At 34.5% G+C, this 18,387-nt stretch overlaps 1 protein-coding gene across 1 annotated transcript in view; it reads right to left on the reverse strand.

The window, feature by feature from the left end:
• LOC149805276 (thioredoxin-related transmembrane protein 1-like) overlaps nt 1-17,918 on the reverse strand; it is a 44,411-nt gene extending 26,493 nt beyond the window's left edge. Inside the window, exons 1-3 of the mRNA XM_089949065.1 lie at nt 17,715-17,918; nt 10,610-10,725; nt 1,729-1,774 (exon numbers count right to left, since the gene is read on the reverse strand). Of these exons, the coding sequence (XP_089805191.1) occupies nt 1,729-1,774; nt 10,610-10,725; nt 17,715-17,860 (308 nt within the window). The 5' untranslated portion in view covers nt 17,861-17,918. The remainder of the gene's footprint in view (nt 1-1,728; nt 1,775-10,609; nt 10,726-17,714) is intronic.
• Between the last annotated feature and the right edge of the window lie 469 nt (nt 17,919-18,387).

The following is an 18,387-nucleotide window of genomic DNA, read 5'->3' on the forward strand; positions in this document are numbered from 1 at the left end:
AAGCTTGATATTCGTACAGTACATTCCCAGAGGCATAGATGAGGCATCACTAAGACTGTCATGGTAACATTCAAGAGGGTAAGCTGTAAGTAAATGGCTAGCCCATATTCGCAGGATGTAGCAACCGAATCAGTAAAGAGGCGTGTCGAAATCAAAAACAGCTGGTATGAGTGTCAGGTACGTCAACAGCTATACTACCGGAGTAATGATAATGTTAGGTGGATGGTCTGATACATCAATAAGATCCCTGTTAATGTTAACATTCCATGGGTTAACTTGACAAGGCATAAGACTATATGTAACCGAAGCCATATGATCAATAAACGGTATGGATCAAGGGCTGGACAGTATGGTCAGCAGCTAAGATGACATCAAAACTGGTGCCGCTAGATGGTATGGAGTCTAATGGCTGGAATGTACAGTCAGCATCCTAGATGGTGTCAAAACTTAGCTGCAGCTAGACAGCATTGATCATTCAAGTCATTTATAAAATACATACATCCAGACTTACAGGCCTGAAGGCCATGTTTGGCAATGGTTGGAGTATTTAAGTCACCTGGGCTGCCTAGAATTGGGTGGAAACTCCTGCAAAGTGTTGAAATTCTTGACTACAATAGAAGATGGTAGGTTGGGGAAAAATTGTCCAGAACTAATCAACTCTGTCATTGTTTGTTGTACCAAATGCAGCACCTATAACTCCAGTGACAGAGTTGACGGTGGAGAAGTCCAGCTTCCTCTATTCCTCCACCAGGCTAGCCAAAGTCTCAGTGTGAGGTGAAAGTTCAAAACATCCCTGTTTCGTGCAGTTTTCCTTAGAACTGACAATGATGTATTCTCTAACCAATTGGTGCACATGTTGTATGCAGCCGACAAAATAAACTTTGTGCACGTGAGACACGAGTCAAAAGATTTTCTGCTGGCTTTGAATTCTTGCATTTAGCATACATAGTTGTCACCACTGATTCTGAAATGAGAAAAAAAAATATAAGAAAAAAACCCACAAATGGATAGTTATCTGCATCAGGAATATCAGAGATACCTGCTATACCAGGGGTGATAATTAAATAATGTGTGCAAAAACAAACTTTAACACATTCTACTACAGTGTAGCCATGAAGAGCCAAGCAGTCAGAGAATGCAAAAAGAAAGTCTACATAGGCAAAAAATTAACATGAAATGGTAAACTTTAAAAAAAAATAATGTATACCACCTGTAGAATAATCTTTAATACACCCAAAAATAACAAAATCCTCAGTGGGGAGGGATAAAGTGTAGCACAAATATCCAATCAATTTTGGGAGGTGAAGTGAACAATGTTGTCAGTTCACAGCAAAAGTTTTAAATTAGTGCAGTCTGTAGGTGAATAGGGGAGGTAATTGTCAAGAGTAATTGCCCTTTGTCTATATACTACAGATAGAAATTACTAAATTTCATCTTTGGGAGGTAGCAGAGCATATATTACTAATGTTAAGATGATCAGGGAATGAATTCAAAGGAGAAATTTGACCCTTTCATCATTAGCACAACCTTAAATTAGGTTACAAATGCAGTCAACAGCAACTTTGCAGATTGCTTACATAACTGTCATAAAAAGTGCACATGATCATTTTACTTGGATAAACAGAAGAAACAAATTTGCCAGTGAAAGTCTGATTATTTAAAGTAAAATTTTGGAAAGATCAACACAAAGAATCTAAAATGCTAAAGCTAATTTCATGTACTTCTTACTGGTAGATAGTTGGCAGGGCTGTCACTAGAAATCTTCCACTCAGACCTGTACAAAGAAGAAGAAAAAAGACCACAAACTTACTTGATGAAATTGTGAACAAATGTCAATATGGGCTTAAGTTACAGCCTAACATTTTCGTTTGTAATAGATTTCTCTTTGGTCTAATGTCATAATTTGTGGCAGTCAAAGCTATTCTAAAGTCTTGGAACAAATTATGCTAACATTAATCACAATAATGTTATTTACATGTTATAGTGACCCATAATTACATTTTTTTAAAATTTCTTAAAAAAATTTCAAAAATAAGCTTGATAATAGTAAAGAATTATGTACCAGCTGATTCAGGATGTCAATGTTGATTTTACCATCCCAAAATATATCTCTCTCCTGTTAAAACATGATTCCGGATATAATGCAGTACTACTATGTCAAACATGACCAAAAACCATATAAATGTGTAACAATAAGGGTTGAAGAAAAACAAGGTGAAAGTTGGTCTTATATCTAAAATTCCTTTTCAAAGCACCACTATCTAACAAATTTTGATAGTTCTGTATATCACACTGTTCTCAATATAACATGGTTCACTATATCACACTATTCTCAACATATCATGGTTCTGCATATACTGCAGTACTCTGTAATGCAGTTTGGTACACAACACAGTTAGCAGCAGTGGAGAGCAACTACTGTATTAAAACGATGGAGAGCTGTATTGGTTTTACAATTCAGTTATCAACTTGGTGCATATTTAAACAAGAAACCCTTGAAAAAGTTATTATGTATGTAATATTTGTTTTGGGGAGTCAAACAAAACATATAAAGCTACATACATAAAAATGTATAAGAATATTGGCAATTGATGTTTTAATATGTGTTGTGTAGTTGGAGGATACTACAACATCCTATTATCGTGTCATGCCTATTTACCACTTCATCTGAGCATTTCTGAGAACTCTTGTTGAAGTCATGCAAAAAGACTTATACAGAGGCTATCTTTCCCTGCATCAATAAAACATTTGATTTCATACAGTTGCTAAATTTTCCATTGTTCAAGTGAGATTTTGGATAATTTTGGAAGCTTTTCTTTTGGGTATGCTTTCTAAGTTGTAATAGGACATACTGGTCTACATGTACTCACCAGCCAGTATTGTTGTATCAGTAACAGTAATTCCATTCCAATGAAAATGAGCAGAAAGAAGCATAATTTCTAGAATTTTAAAGAGTGAATTTCATGAAAACATCGAACTCTTTCTCTAAAAGACAGAGTTATAATTAAATAACATAAAACCCAATATCCCAATAAAGTTTTGTTAATAACTATGACTTTGCACTAATGCAGAGCAAAAGCAGGGAGTAGAATTTTTTTGATTATAATTGCTAATCCTGCAACCCCTACAAATTAAATGGTTATGTTACAGTCAGTGTTAACACACAATGACATGAGCCTGTGTACATGGGTGTGGCCTGAACATTTTTTTCTGACAAGAAGATAAAAAAGATTAAGATGTAGTGGGGGTTGGGTGGGGAATACATGAATTAATAACCAAAACTGCTGATAATGCAGGGATAAACTTGTTTCTGCAGGTGTGCATGACAGTTCATTGAGCAGGTACTGGTGCTCTGCTGTTTTCCAATAAATAAGTAGTAAACTGGCTCATAAACTTTGGTAAGAAACATTTCAGACCATGACAGTTCGGTTGTGCATGCCAGATGATTGTCCTAACATCTGCTGGCTATTGTTTACCATACATTAAACAATGGCCGTATACAGGCTGCACTAAAGACAAATACAGTGAGGACTTAATGGCTTTATTCTTGATGGTATACTAATAATTAGATTGACAACTGTCAGATTCATAAGGCGGCAACCGATTTCAGAAAAATACACTAAGCAACTGTATTATTTTCATTAATACAACTTGCCAAATTAATGAGTCAAGCACTTGTTTAATTTGATACTAACGGTTTGGAGTATAATCGATGAAATTAGTACAAAATTTTGGAAGCCATTCCACGACTGTACTGTATGTGAATTTGTGCTGTGGTGTTATAACCAGGTGTCATGCTAGCAGGAAAAATGGACAATTGCCTAAAAAATGTGAATTTCACCTTCTTGTGATAGGAAAGCAAAAACAAGTTCACCTTGTTATTTTTTAGATTTACATTGGCAGCAATTTATGACTTTTGACATGCCCCCTTGTCCCAGCCAGGTAGTTAGAGTTATGCTGTGGCCCAAGGCAAAGTGTACTTCATGCAGAAAATAGCTGGTGTTGATATCAACTACCCCAACAAACTCTTGAACATTTACAGGCATATGTTTTAATAGCTGATTGATCGTTAACCCTTTTCTGAGTATGTTAGGACAAAAAGATGTGTTTCCCTGTTTTTCATTGCCAACCCTATTACTTTTTTTCCCCAAGTGAAAAACATATTCCTGAAATTGATTTGTGCATATAATTGAGCCAGTTTTGCCCATTACTTGAAGCTCTTAGTACATTATATACACTAATCATTATAGTATATATAATATTCAAAAGAAATTATTTTTTTGCCTTATCCCTGCCTGACATATAATTTTATGATTAAAACATTCCAATTTCTGTTTTGAAACATTAAACAGCAATCTGTAAATAGCCATTTGTGTTTTGAAAACAGAATCAGTGAAAAGCACCTTTAAAATAATTTCTGAAGCAGTTCTGATGTTTTTAACTGCTGTGTTCGCATTATTTTCTTCATAAAATCAGTTTGAAACTGTAAGAGAACCTGTCAAAGGGTAATAATGGCAAACATTAACCCAAAAATAAAAATATGTAGGTTAAAATCACATGGGACAATGATATGCTGTCAAATTCAAGAAGTACTGTACGGTCAATGTTGTTTTCTTACATTACTCATTTTTTTAAAAATAAGAAAAAAGCAATGAAGCAACTAATATCTATTACTAAAACTATAAGCTTACAGTCTTAAACAAAAGCATTGTTTCATTTTTAATAGTGATTGGAACATATTTATTATGCCATGACAGTTTCCTGTTTGCAACAAAACAGTTCATGCTTATGATCGCTACCAATGGTATTGTAAAAAATTCAAATTAAAGTTTGAATATTATGAAACAATAAATATCTGGCCATCAAAATAAACAAAGGTAGGGCATCTCACAAAAATGTTTGTTAAACTTTTTCATTTGTTCACATGTTTTCATTTCCTTATGAATAGCCTCGTTCACTTGGTAGCCTCATCATCATGATAGTTGTCTCTGACTGACCTAAATCTAGGCCAATTTAAGTACATGTACTGGTAACATATCAACAACTATACAGCCATGTGCTAATGGGGTAATGAATATCAGAGTGAATTTAACATGTTTGTTGACAATGGGATATAGATCAAAAGAGGACTACCATTTTATATATATATATATACATGTTGTGTTTTCTAGCGGGTTTTGAATGATACAAGAATATTTCTAACAAATGATAAAACACCTGAATTGATGAATTTTTAATAATACATGTACATTATTTAACTCATTGTGGAGTGTACTACACAAATGTAAGTTGTCAGTATACAAGTATATTTCAGACTTCTTGTCTTCATTTAATCAAAATTTCCATTTTTTTGTTGATGATTTTTTGAGGTTTTTTCCATGTAAATCCCAGTCACTGATGATTGTTGTTGTTGTTGTCGTGGGGCTTAACGCCATTTTTCAGCACACGATAGGCTATACATGGCGGCCAGTATTAATGGTGGAGGAAGAACCCGGGAAAACCCCAGAAAGAACCACCGACCCTCGAGAAGCTACTGGCAAGCTTTCTCACATACCCACATTAGCTGAATCTTAGACTCGAACTGCCGCAGACAGAGGTGAGATGGCAGTGATCCGTAACGAAGAGTGCTTTAGACCACTCGGCCACTCGGGGCCCCCACTGATGATTGATTACTTCATACAAAAAGTCACTTGACTGGTTAATTTCAATTTATCTTCAGTCCCCCCCCCTTACTTATCTAAACATCCGCTTATGTTGACAATATTGCCTTAGCCCCAAGGACACTGTGACAAATTCGAGAGAATTGTATTATGAAAATGGTAACATTTTTAGAAAATTGGTGACAAAATAATAAGGTTGACAATTTTTTGGGTGACAACTTATTTAAAGCCAGTGCTATAAAAAAAATATATATAGTGTGACCCTGTTATACCATGATGGTTCAGGTCCATAGAACCCGACTGTTTTAAGTACCAAACCACATTATAACCAACCAAGTCAGCTAAAGAAAATGATGCATACACAACAAAATGCCAGTGCGTGTGTGTGTGTATAATAAAAGTGGACACAAAATATGTGCCTTTGATTAAACGAAGACAAAGCTAATCTGAAATACACTAGTATATTTACAAATTATGTTTATGTAATACAATCCATAATGTGTTAAGTACTGTGAATGCATCTGTAAAAGCAATAAATTTGAGTATATATCATATGTTATAAAAATCCCATTAGAAAAAAATAATACATTTATAAAAAAAAAATGGTAGTTCTCGTTTATCTATATACCATTGTCAACAAACATGTGTCACTAAACAATTAACTACTATATTGTTACCAGTAGCAAATGGAAATAGTTGTTTACATGCTACATGTACATTTACTTAAACTGGCCTAGATGTTGGTCAGCTGGAGACAGCTATCATCTTGCCAAGGTTACCAAGGAGATGAGTCTATTCATAGGAGAATGAAAACATGAACAAATTAAAAAGTAACAGCCAGATATCTATGGGTTCAAAAAGATGGAAAATTTAATTTGGGTTTTATGCCACCAGTGGTAGTGATCGTACATATAAACATTTTCCTACAAAAAGGTAACTTTCATGGCACAATAAACATGTTCCAGTTACTTTGGAAAATTTAACAATCTATTGCTTTTATTTAAATTTGGTGCCAACTTTCTGTGATGAAAGGTGCTTTGTTCTTAATACAGATTGTAGTTGGCTTTCTTTGATGAAGGGTGCTAATGTAATTGAAGTCACTGCTAAAGGACAATTTTGGAGCACTAACAAATGCCCATTTGTTATTGCGGTGTCAACATCAAATAATTGTAGATCATTGATTAAGACTGAACTTTTTTCATTTGTTTAGAATTTATACAGAACTATCTGCTTCAAAGGTAGTAAGTTTTCTCTTAAGTTTCAGCAAAACTAATTTTTCTTAGTACATTAAAAAAAAAAGAATTAGCAGTCATTTCCTTCAAAGTTGGACAATTGTAGCTAGTCCGGTAGCACAACTATTTTGAAAGCATTACAGCATACAGTGCAGGCCAGATGTCAGCTTAAGTGGATTATGATGTAACAAAGCACTATTGAGATGGTTTGTCACTATGACCAAAGGATTTGTTAATGTAGCAATAGACAGATTCCAGTGCATTCTATATCCAACTCTGTGGCTTCCTTTTGATGGTGCCTTTGAATTTCTCCACTCCAAACCCAACATTGTAAATAAAAGTTTAAAGAGCCATCAATGTTGTCACAAATACATCAACAGATGGTATATTCTGTTGGCAATAAGGAAAAAAAATTGTAATTTGCGATACTGGTGAAGCCCAGCATGATCTCTGAATAAACTTTTCACATTTTTTCCCATACCTTTAAGAAGAAAAAAAATGTTTTGTGTTTGAAAAAAATATATGTATATGAAATTTCTGGAGCCAGACTACAATTGTCTGATATTACATCCATATGTGATCTCTTCCTCAAAACAATAATGAACTTTTTACACATTATTTTTCGTACTTTTAAGAATAATTTTTTTAGTATACAAGAATAATACATGTATATGATATTCCAGGAACCACAACATGATCATATTATATCTGTATTCAAGTTATAATGGAGAATGCTCTAAGCAGTGTCACACAGTGTTGTAATTATTTCCAGCTCACAAGTCCAAAATTAATTAATTATAATTAGAAAATGTGTATAAACAGTTAACCAACTGTGACTAGAACAAGCAATGTAATTTTTCTAGTTCTGAAAATGTCAACCAAACCACAGTCCAAAAGATTCACATTTAATTTTAATCACCACCATAAACATGTAGTAGTAAAGTTCAGGTTACTTATCTGTTTGGTTGTTTATTAACCTTTTTTTCTTAAAACCAAATTGCAATTACAGTACTGTAATACCAACTTGCAATTACACTACTGTAATACTAACTTGCAATTACAATACTGTACTACTGACTTGCAATTAAACTACTGTAATACCAACTTGCAATTACACTACTGTAATACTGACTTGCAATTACACTACTGTAATACTGACTTGCAATTAAACTACTGTAATACCAACTTGCAATTACACTACTGTAATACTGACTTGCAATTACACTACTGTAATACTGACTTGCAATTACACTACTGTAATACCAGCTTGCAATTACAATACTGTAATACTGACTTGCAATTACACTACTGTAATACTGACTTGCAATTACACTACTGTAATACTGACTTGCAATTACAATACTGTACTACTGACTTGCAATTACACTACTGTAATATTGACTTGCAATTACACTACTGTAATACTGACTTGCAATTACACTACTGTAATACTGACTTGCAATTACACTACTGTAATACTGACTTGCAATTAAACTACTGTAATACTGACTTGCAATTACACTACTGTAATACTGACTTGCAATTACACTACTGTAATACTGACTTGCAATTACACTACTGTAATACTGACTTGCAATTACAATACTGTAATACTGACTTGCAATTAAACTACTGTAATACTGACTTGCAATTACACTACTGTAATACCAGCTTGCAATTACAATACTGTAATACTGACTTGCAATTACACCACTGTAATACTGACTTGCAATTACACTACTGTAATACTGACTTGCAATTTCACTACTGTAATACTGACTTGCAATTACAATACTGTACTACTGACTTGCAATTACACTACTGTAATATTGACTTGCAATTACACTACTGTAATACTGACTTGCAATTACACTACTGTAATACTGACTTGCAATTACAATACTGTAATACTGACTTGCAATTACACTACTGTAATACTGACTTGCAATTACAATACTGTAATACTGACTTGCAATTACAATACTGTACAACTGACTTGCAATTACACTACTGTAATACTGACTTGCAATTACACTACTGTAATACTGACTTGCAATTACAATACTGTAATACTGACTTGCAATTACAATACTGTACTACTGACTTGCAATTACATTACTGTAATACTGACTTGCAATTACAATACTGTACTACTGACTTGCAATTACACTACTGTAATATTGACTTGCAATTACACTACTGTAATACTGACTTGCAATTACACTACTGTAATACTGACTTGCAATTACACTACTGTAATACTGACTTGCAATTAAACTACTGTAATACTGACTTGCAATTACACTACTGTAATGCTGACTTGCAATTACACTACTGTAATACTGACTTGCAATTACACTACTGTAATACTGACTTGCAATTACAATACTGTAATACTGACTTGCAATTAAACTACTGTAATACTGACTTGCAATTACACTACTGTAATACCAGCTTGCAATTACAATACTGTAATACTGACTTGCAATTACACCACTGTAATACTGACTTGCAATTACACTACTGTAATACTGACTTGCAATTTCACTACTGTAATACTGACTTGCAATTACAATACTGTACTACTGACTTGCAATTACACTACTGTAATATTGACTTGCAATTACACTACTGTAATACTGACTTGCAATTACAATACTGTACTACTGACTTGCAATTACATTACTGTAATACTGACTTGCAATTACAATACTGTACTACTGACTTGCAATTACACTACTGTAATGCTGACTTGCAATTACAATACTGTAATACTGACTTGCAATTACACTACTGTAATACCGACCTGCAATTACAATACTGTACTACTGACTTGCAATTAAACTACTGTAATACCAACCTGCAATTACACTACTGTAATGCTGACTTGCAATTACACTACTGTAATACTGACTTGCCTTTACACTACTGTAATCTAGGTACTCCTATCAATTAAAATTAATTACAACATATAGTTTCTATTATACTTTTTAAAAGTCATATGGTGATAATACATTGATAATACATTGCATATATCTCTCCATCCTTACATGAACTTTCATAAATACACTGCATGTGTGATATATTCATATACTGACAAATGTGTTTATAATATACATAAATAATTTTTGACTGAAGATAAAGTATTGTTTAAAAAAAATGTTAAATCCAATTTACATATTGAAAAGTACAGGACATGGTTCAAATAAGTGACCCGAAAAAAAACAACACGCACGCACACACACACATATTGAATTTTTTTTGCTTCCCCCCAGCAGCCCAGGAGACATCTCTATACAGCTCTGTACCTTGGAATGGCCCTAGGGATATCTGACCACCTAAAGTTGTGTACGTTGGAACGGCCCTGGGGATTTTTGTCACCTAAATTTGTGTACCATGGACTGGCCCTAGGGACATTTGACTATCTAAAGTTGTGTACCTCAGAGACTAGAGTACGAAGACATTCCCAGGGCAACCTCAATCCAGGTAAAATAATGTAAATATAAGGACAAGTCAGTTGTAAAACCTGATTAAAAATAAAATACAACAATCAGGATTTCTCTTTGGCCCCATTTGGAAACTCCATGGCCCTAAGAATTGCTAAAAAAAATGCTTCAGACTCCAAATACTTTCAAATATCATTCTGACCCTTGCTAAGAATCTCAGTGTTGAAATACCCTGCAACAGTGTTTCATGGATGAATTTTGTCAGCCTAACCTGGATTTTCTGTGACATCAACTGTTCCTACTGAGATTTTCAGACCGACTGCTTTTGTTGCAAACTCATCCCATGATGATTTGAAGGCATTACAAGCAGGACACCAGGGGGCCATACTGAAAGAATAATGACAATGAACAGAAAAATAATAAATGAATGAAACTGAAACCAAGCTGTATTTGTCATTAATTGGTTTGAAGTACAAGTCATAAAATAAATTACAAATACATGTACTGTTATCCAAACTGAACATGGCATATACCAATGGCACCAAAGAAAAAAACAAAACAAAAGAATATTTCAAATAAAGTCCATAAAATATAAAAGAAAAAATAGGTGGGGTAAAGAACTTCTTACAGGGAAAGTAGTATGCTTTGCTATTGCCTTTGTCACTTTTTCAAAGCCAATCTCTTTATTCCTCCCTTTCAAGCCATGTTGTATGAAAGCAACAAGAACCCCATTTATAATAACATCTCAGGATTGATCAGTGACCTTGGTTTACTTTCTGGCCCATTAAAAACAGCTGTCTGCCAGTGAATTTACACACAGTACACCCTTTATGATGTAATAAAACTACTCCCAAAATACACGTTCTAGGATGTTGTAAAAGGGAGACAACTTGCATGCAATTAGCACATGCCACATTCATTTACTGTCCACTAAAAAAATGTCCACAATGATTTTCTTTCTACATATGAACAATAAAGCAAACAAAACACAAAAATATATGGTTTAAATATTTTATTTTGTCCTTGTTTTCATAAAATTCATGTATATTCAAGATATTTTGCTTATCTCAGATCAATTATTATTCTCATCGATCACAAATTCTGCCAAAAAAACACATGAATCTCCTTGAACAGTTCAGTGTGTGATTAGGTAATTGGAATAATTCCCATACAGTATTATGCAAGCAGATTTTTGTATGACCTTAGCATTTTTGTATTTAGATATAATCTTTACACCACTGTTATGTTTTTTCAGTTTCTTGTGGTACATGAATTTGATCACACAGTAACATTCTATCTGATGAATGTAATTCCTCCAATGTTACATGTCCTGAATGTCAGTGTCTGTTAAATGTTCATTTGTAGCTCACCTTCTGTTCCTGCATTACACACCACTATATTCTATATCAGGGGTGGGCAAACTACGGCTCGCAGGCCGCATGAGGCCCGCCAAGGGTTTTCATGCTGCCTAGGAGCAAGTCATCATTCGCACTTACTCTGTTTATGTTACTCTGTTTATCAAATAAATGTGCTTCTTTTGAAGTTTAAGTTTAAATTTTCAAATATTAACAACATTTTAACAACTGAAAATTAATTATGTTATTTAGAAAAACCTTTTGTTTTTGCTATTTCAAATATTAATTATTTTACTTAATGAACTATGCGGCCCGCGACAAGGTGTAAATTTGTGTATGTGGCACTTGCACTGGAAAGTTTGCCCACCTCTGTTCTATATGAATCTTGTAGGAGTTAATGTCAACTTCTCCTTCTAGACATTCCTTGCACCATGTAACATATAATTGCTACTAACCTTAACCCTAACATCACCAGCAAGTAATGGCTTCAGTTCTTTTGCACTCCTATTTTAGTATTTTCCTTCTTTCCATTTTTTCAAAACCAGCAATTGTGAGCCTTGCATGGGGTCCTTTTGACACTGGCAGTAAAGTTTTGGTATGCCTGTTGAATATGCATTATGCATGTGATGAATGCAGTCCCTCCATTGGAGTATTCAAGAAATCCACAGTATGAGCTTCACTTTTATGATCACTTCTTTGCTGTCTTATTATAAGGGTTAACTGACTTTTATGTCCTGGCCTTGCTCTCTAAATGACTCATTTCAACTTTCTTACATAAAAGTGATGCATTCCACCAAACTGGTAGATACCCAATCATGTTCACACTTTCCACTGCTTTGTCCATGAAAGTGCAGGTATTGATCTCAAACACTTGATCGCTGTCGCACACGTTCTTGGTAGATCGCAAATATGCATGATTCAACAAGAGCTCTTAAATGAATTTCAGGATAAGGAATCCTCTGATTCTTCACTCATGAAATTCAGGAGTCCCAGCCCATATCTGAGAGTCCCTGGCATAAAGTCAGGAGTTGCTCAGTTTCAAAAGGATAGAATGAAAAATGAAAACCACGTGCTCATTATTTCAATATCAGAATTTAATTCTTAATCATTTAAAATATCACACTACCAAGATAATATTTTTAAGGATGAAAATTTCTGTCAATCTATGAAGAGCATATTAACTTGGGCTAGAGAACAATTAATTAGCTTTAATGGACAGGTGCTTGTTAAATTGCTATACTGCAATGATTTCTAATGTTTATGTTGGGAGCCTTCATTTATTTAACTGTCAAACAGACTAGAAATGGGGAGTTTAACTTCAATTTTATATCGGAACTGTCAGAATTGAGTTTTTCCAGAATTAGTTTTGGAAATCTATAATTCAGACTCACTGCAATTTTGGTGCCTAGTTATAAAAGGTGGTAGATAAATTTAACCCTAATTGTGTAAGCTAAATAAGGAGCATGATTCCCCCACACAAAATTTCCTAGCTTTAAAATTGTTTTCATTGAAACATCTAGTCAATCTGCATTTTTCCTTCAAGAGTGAAAATATAAGGGCTAGTAGACTGAATTTAGAAGAAATTCTCTTGTAAAACATTTGTCAAGGGACCGGATGTCTGGAAGGTCAAAGTACACAATTTTGGTGGCAGAAGCAAACAAAGCTTGAAAACACAAGGTATCTGCATCAAACTCATGTAATTCGTTGATACCAATATAATGATTTTCATGAATTGTTTATATTTGCATGATTTGTTTAAATCCGTAGATCAATTCTCTTGCTATGAGTATAACTGTGTTTGTGCTCATCTATCTGAATTCATATAATGATCTTCTTTATATAGGTTTGACAAATTTTTTGAATTTGTAGTCTTGATTCTTATAGGAATCTAAGAATTTCATGCATTAGTTTAGTTTATATGAGTTACTAGAATCCATGTGAATTCACCAATCTTAGATGATTTCACGTATGATAAAGACTTGAATGTGTATATTCGCTGAAAATAATGTAGTTAAGCGATGTAATGAATTTCATTCGGTCATGTAACTGAGATGAGAATGGAACTGTTATGTCTCGTGTGATATTAATGAGTCAGTGATAAAATAGCCATTAGAAAGTACATTAATCTTATGAAACTAGATTTATTTATGGTCTGCCATGCTTAGCTTGACCAGAAAGCCTTTGGTATCTCTTTGAATTTTGATAGGACGATATCTGACAAAACGAGTGGGGAGTAATGATCTACTCCCAGTAGGATCTGACAGAAGATTTAGGTTGCTTCTCTGTTTATTTTGAAAGGGGAAGTAGCTCCACTGACGTATCCACGTACCTACTGATCCAAGTATCTACATACATATGTATCCACCTACCCACACAAAGTTTGAGGGCTGAAAAGAGGTGAGACAGTAGGAAGATTGGAGAAGGAAAAAAGTGAAAGGACAGAGAAGAACAGCCACAGTGAAGTTGGAGTGAACCGGAAATAAGCAGGTTATGAAGTTGTACAAGGCAATGACTTCGACTGTTCACTTGATTCTATGATGAATCAATTCTATCATTTAAAACAGATCGACTATTTATATAAATATATTTGTGTTTGAAATTCGCTGAATGATTTAATTCAAAGAGAAGTGTATCTTCCTAATTTAATGCATTATCACTGTTGTTTATGTAACTGATTAAATTATTGGTTTTCATGTATGGGGGCTTGTATCATTCTGTTCCATATATCTGCTCAGATCTCTATTTATTCCATCAATAAGTTTCACACTTTATTTTAATATTCACTCGATCTGGGCAACAATACAGAGGGGAATCACCCTCTAGATAACGATAGCCAAATAGAGCAGACACCTTGTAAGAAGGTACAACCTAACAAAACACCACCACCAGTAGCACCTCTACAAGGAGATGAAGTTTCAACATTTACATGTAAACTTATTTAAGCAAATTTACCCCTACAAATCAAGACTATAAAAAAACATTAAAAAACACATCAATAAAAAACTGTCAAAAATTAATTTCAATCGCAAGAATGATCACTTAAATTGCAGTGTAGTGTACTTTTCTCAACAGTAAAACAGCATCTCCACTGGCACCAAAGAAGCTCATGTGAGTAAACACCTGGTATTACACTGTGCCATAAATGTGAATTACAATCAATAAATTAAACAAAAGAATGAAAAGACATACTATGCAGCATATGTGAAAAAATAACTAATTTAGAATATGTTAGCAAACAGTGCTAAATGACTAAAGAGTTCACCTAAAGAAACGTGTGTATGTGATTTGGATTTTTAACGTTGCTTTAACAATTTTTCATTCATATCGCTAACATTATCCTAACACCAGGCTGACCAGTCTTAATACTAACCTTTTAATTCTGAGCACCAAGTGACGCAGCTGTTAGTAACATTTTTGTAAGTCTTTGGTATGACTCGGCTGGGGATTGAACCCACAAATTCCAGCATCCGAGGCGAACGCTCTAACCACTAGGCTAATGGAGTGGTACCCAAAGAAATAAAGGTGGGACATAACATGGGCTGTAAAGAATCTTTGTAGAAACATGGTGCCTACATACTACTGCTTGTATCAGCAGATCTGAATGTGTGTGTGTGATTTAGATTTTCAATATAGCTTTAACAGTTTTTCATTCATATCACTACAATATCTGCTGTGTGACAGTTTTTAGTGATGTCTAGCACTGAGGCATCATCCCGCAAACATGTAGCATCATGTCCCACCTGGTCACATTATCCTTACACCGGGCCAACCAGTCCTAACACTGACCTCTTAATGCTATGCGCCAAGCAAGGCTGCTGCTTGTACCATTTTTATAAGTCTTAAGTATGATTATGCCAGAGTTTAAACCCACAACCTCCTGCATCCGAGGTAGATGCTCTAACCACTCAGGCCACATGAGTGGTATTATGCAACAAATAACTGAAACTTTTTATAATTCTGTCTTCTTTTTGTGTATCTTCCCAACTTAATCATTTTTTCCCCAGTCTTCGGGTGGACTAAGGAGTTGGTAAACTGGAACTTTTCCTTCTTACCTCGCTTTTCAAAATGAAGATGATTAGCAAGAAACAGAGAGACGGACATAGCAGCCACTATACCCCCAGCCCTGTAATTTAATATAGGGGTTGGGGACTAACACGCCGGTGTTGCTCAGTAGAGAATTGTCCATCAATGTCAGACATCTACCCTGATATGTATGTTGTTCAGGGTCTCTGTCTTAAATTGTAAAGCAAGGGTAGAGACAATAGGGGGTATGTTAGTCCTACTTGTAAGACCTCGATGTTGATATTTATGTTGTGGGTGTCAAGGTATTACAGCCTAATTAATGGTGCTGTGTAGCATGTTTTGATGTCGACTAACATCATTAAGAAAGTAAAATTGTCAGGAATATTTCACACAACTGACAACTAAGTAATGTCATAATGTTTTAGTCAGACTTTACTTACTCTGATGTCTTTTCTCTAATAAATTCAAATTCTCACAAAGGAATTGGACCCGTTTTTCAAGTTTCGTTGACCTACATTTCAGTTCGCTGGAAAGCAATAAAAGCCGGGAATGCCAAAATTGGGTTAAGTTGAAATATTATTCTTTAATGAAATTAATAAAAATATATTATGCCTATTGGAACTGTAAGCAACAGTTCGTTTCATTCAAGAAATATATCCCCAACATGAACCTACTTACTTCGACATACCTCAACTACCATCGCATTGGAACAAATTCAAATGCATGTCAACGGAACGTGAAAATGCATCCATTTGCGAGTATATTTTCATTCCGCCAGGGTAAAGACAGCACAGTAAGTATACTAATTACAGATAAATTAGTGGAAGAGTGTCGATATAGGCTGCCAAGTGTGTGAGATGTTCCTGAAACTTTGATTACTCATTCCGATGTCACTGATATCAGAACATGCTATACAAGGCCGTTATTTGGACAGTAAGACATAGCACTAAAACAAAAACAAGGTGCTATGTCTTACATTGTAGGACTAGGGGGTATGTGTGTGTGATTTGGACTTTTAATGTAGCTTTAACAATTTGTCAGTCATATCAATCACAGGGGCTCGTTACAAAGAAAATCTAGGGATGGGGGTTCTAACCTGTAATAATATAACACAAGGGAAGACACCGGTCCGCACCCCTCGGTAGTTCCAACACTGCTAGTTTATCCTAATTGCGTCTACTAATTTCCAACTTAGGCCAGTCGTAATCAAGAATAGTTCAATTTTCAAAACAGCTCGACACACTTCATTCAATTTCTGATATAATGGAGAAAATGCAATAATTGTTCGCCAATCTTGACGTTTAGACAACTACCCAAACAAACTCAAGTGCGCAGTTGAGCGCTAAATATGAGCAGACGATAGCAAAGAAAGAAATGGACAATTTTATTGTGATATGGTAAAATTAGATTAGTAGCGTGGATACTGCTAATTATCTAAATGTAAAATTGTGTTCAATATTTTATACACACTCGAGTTTGTTTAGATCTTACCTTTCGGTCAATGGTGAAATCCAAGACTGTCCGAATGCAAAATTGCACTGTGAGTTGGGTTGTTGTCTAAACGTCAAGACTGGCAAACAATTATTGCATTTTCTCCATTATATCACAAATCGAACGACGTGTGTTGAGCTGTTTTGAAAATTGAACTATTCTTGATTACGACTGGCCTAAGTTGGAAATTAGCAGACGCAATTAGGATAAACTAGCAGTGTTGGAACTACCGAGGGGTGCGGACCGGTGTCTTCCCTTGTGTTATATTATTACAGGTTAGAACCCCCATCTCTAGATTTTCTTTGTAACGAGCCCCTGTTATATCAATAGGGCCTCGTATTGTTGCTGACAATTTAATTGTCAGTCATACATACTATATGTATACATACAAACTATATGTATGACTGTTAGTTAAATTGTAAGCAATGATACAAGCCCCTGTGGTCGGGACTACATATGCAACTCAGTGAACCTTGAAACCCCTCCCTTTATAGTTTGTTGTCATACAATTCAACCATCCATTCTCCTTCAAGAATCTTTCTCCAGTTTCCTTCCGATACCTCCAATGGCGCTGGATCGATAACTAGACTAGCAGCAGCAAAGCTAGCTAAACTTGTCAAAATCAAACTTAAAAGAAAACACTTCCCTTCCATGTTCTGCAACAAAAACAGGAAGCTCTAATAACGATACCGGTTTGTGATGTGTAATAACATTCGGAATAGCCTCGGCTCGGTATAACTAAAGTACGAAAAGTTACAAAAAGGGTGCGAAAAGTTACGAAATGTTACGAAAAGTTACAAAGATGTTGCGAAAAGTTACACAAAATATTGCGAAAAGATACTATCATCGATGACGAGAAACTCATTTAAAATTATATATATTACCTGACTTTATTTTGATTTTTAAGTTTTGATTATATTGAATAGTAACTAATTATATATATATATATATATATATATATATATATATATATATATATATATATATATATATATATATATATATATATATATATATATACTTACTCGTCTGCGAAAAGGATTGATTAAAGGCCACAATATGCTCTTACAACGGTTTCAATAAATATTTCGATTTTAAGAAATGTAAGAAGAATTATAAAGTTTGAAAGGATATCGACATTGAAGTCTACAATAGAACGAAATTACATTAGATCGTCTAA

This window comes from Sinohyriopsis cumingii, chromosome 2, assembly GCF_028554795.1.
Source record: "Sinohyriopsis cumingii isolate HCF-2022 chromosome 2, ASM2855479v2, whole genome shotgun sequence".
Classification (NCBI taxonomy): Eukaryota; Metazoa; Mollusca; class Bivalvia; order Unionida; family Unionidae; genus Sinohyriopsis; species Sinohyriopsis cumingii.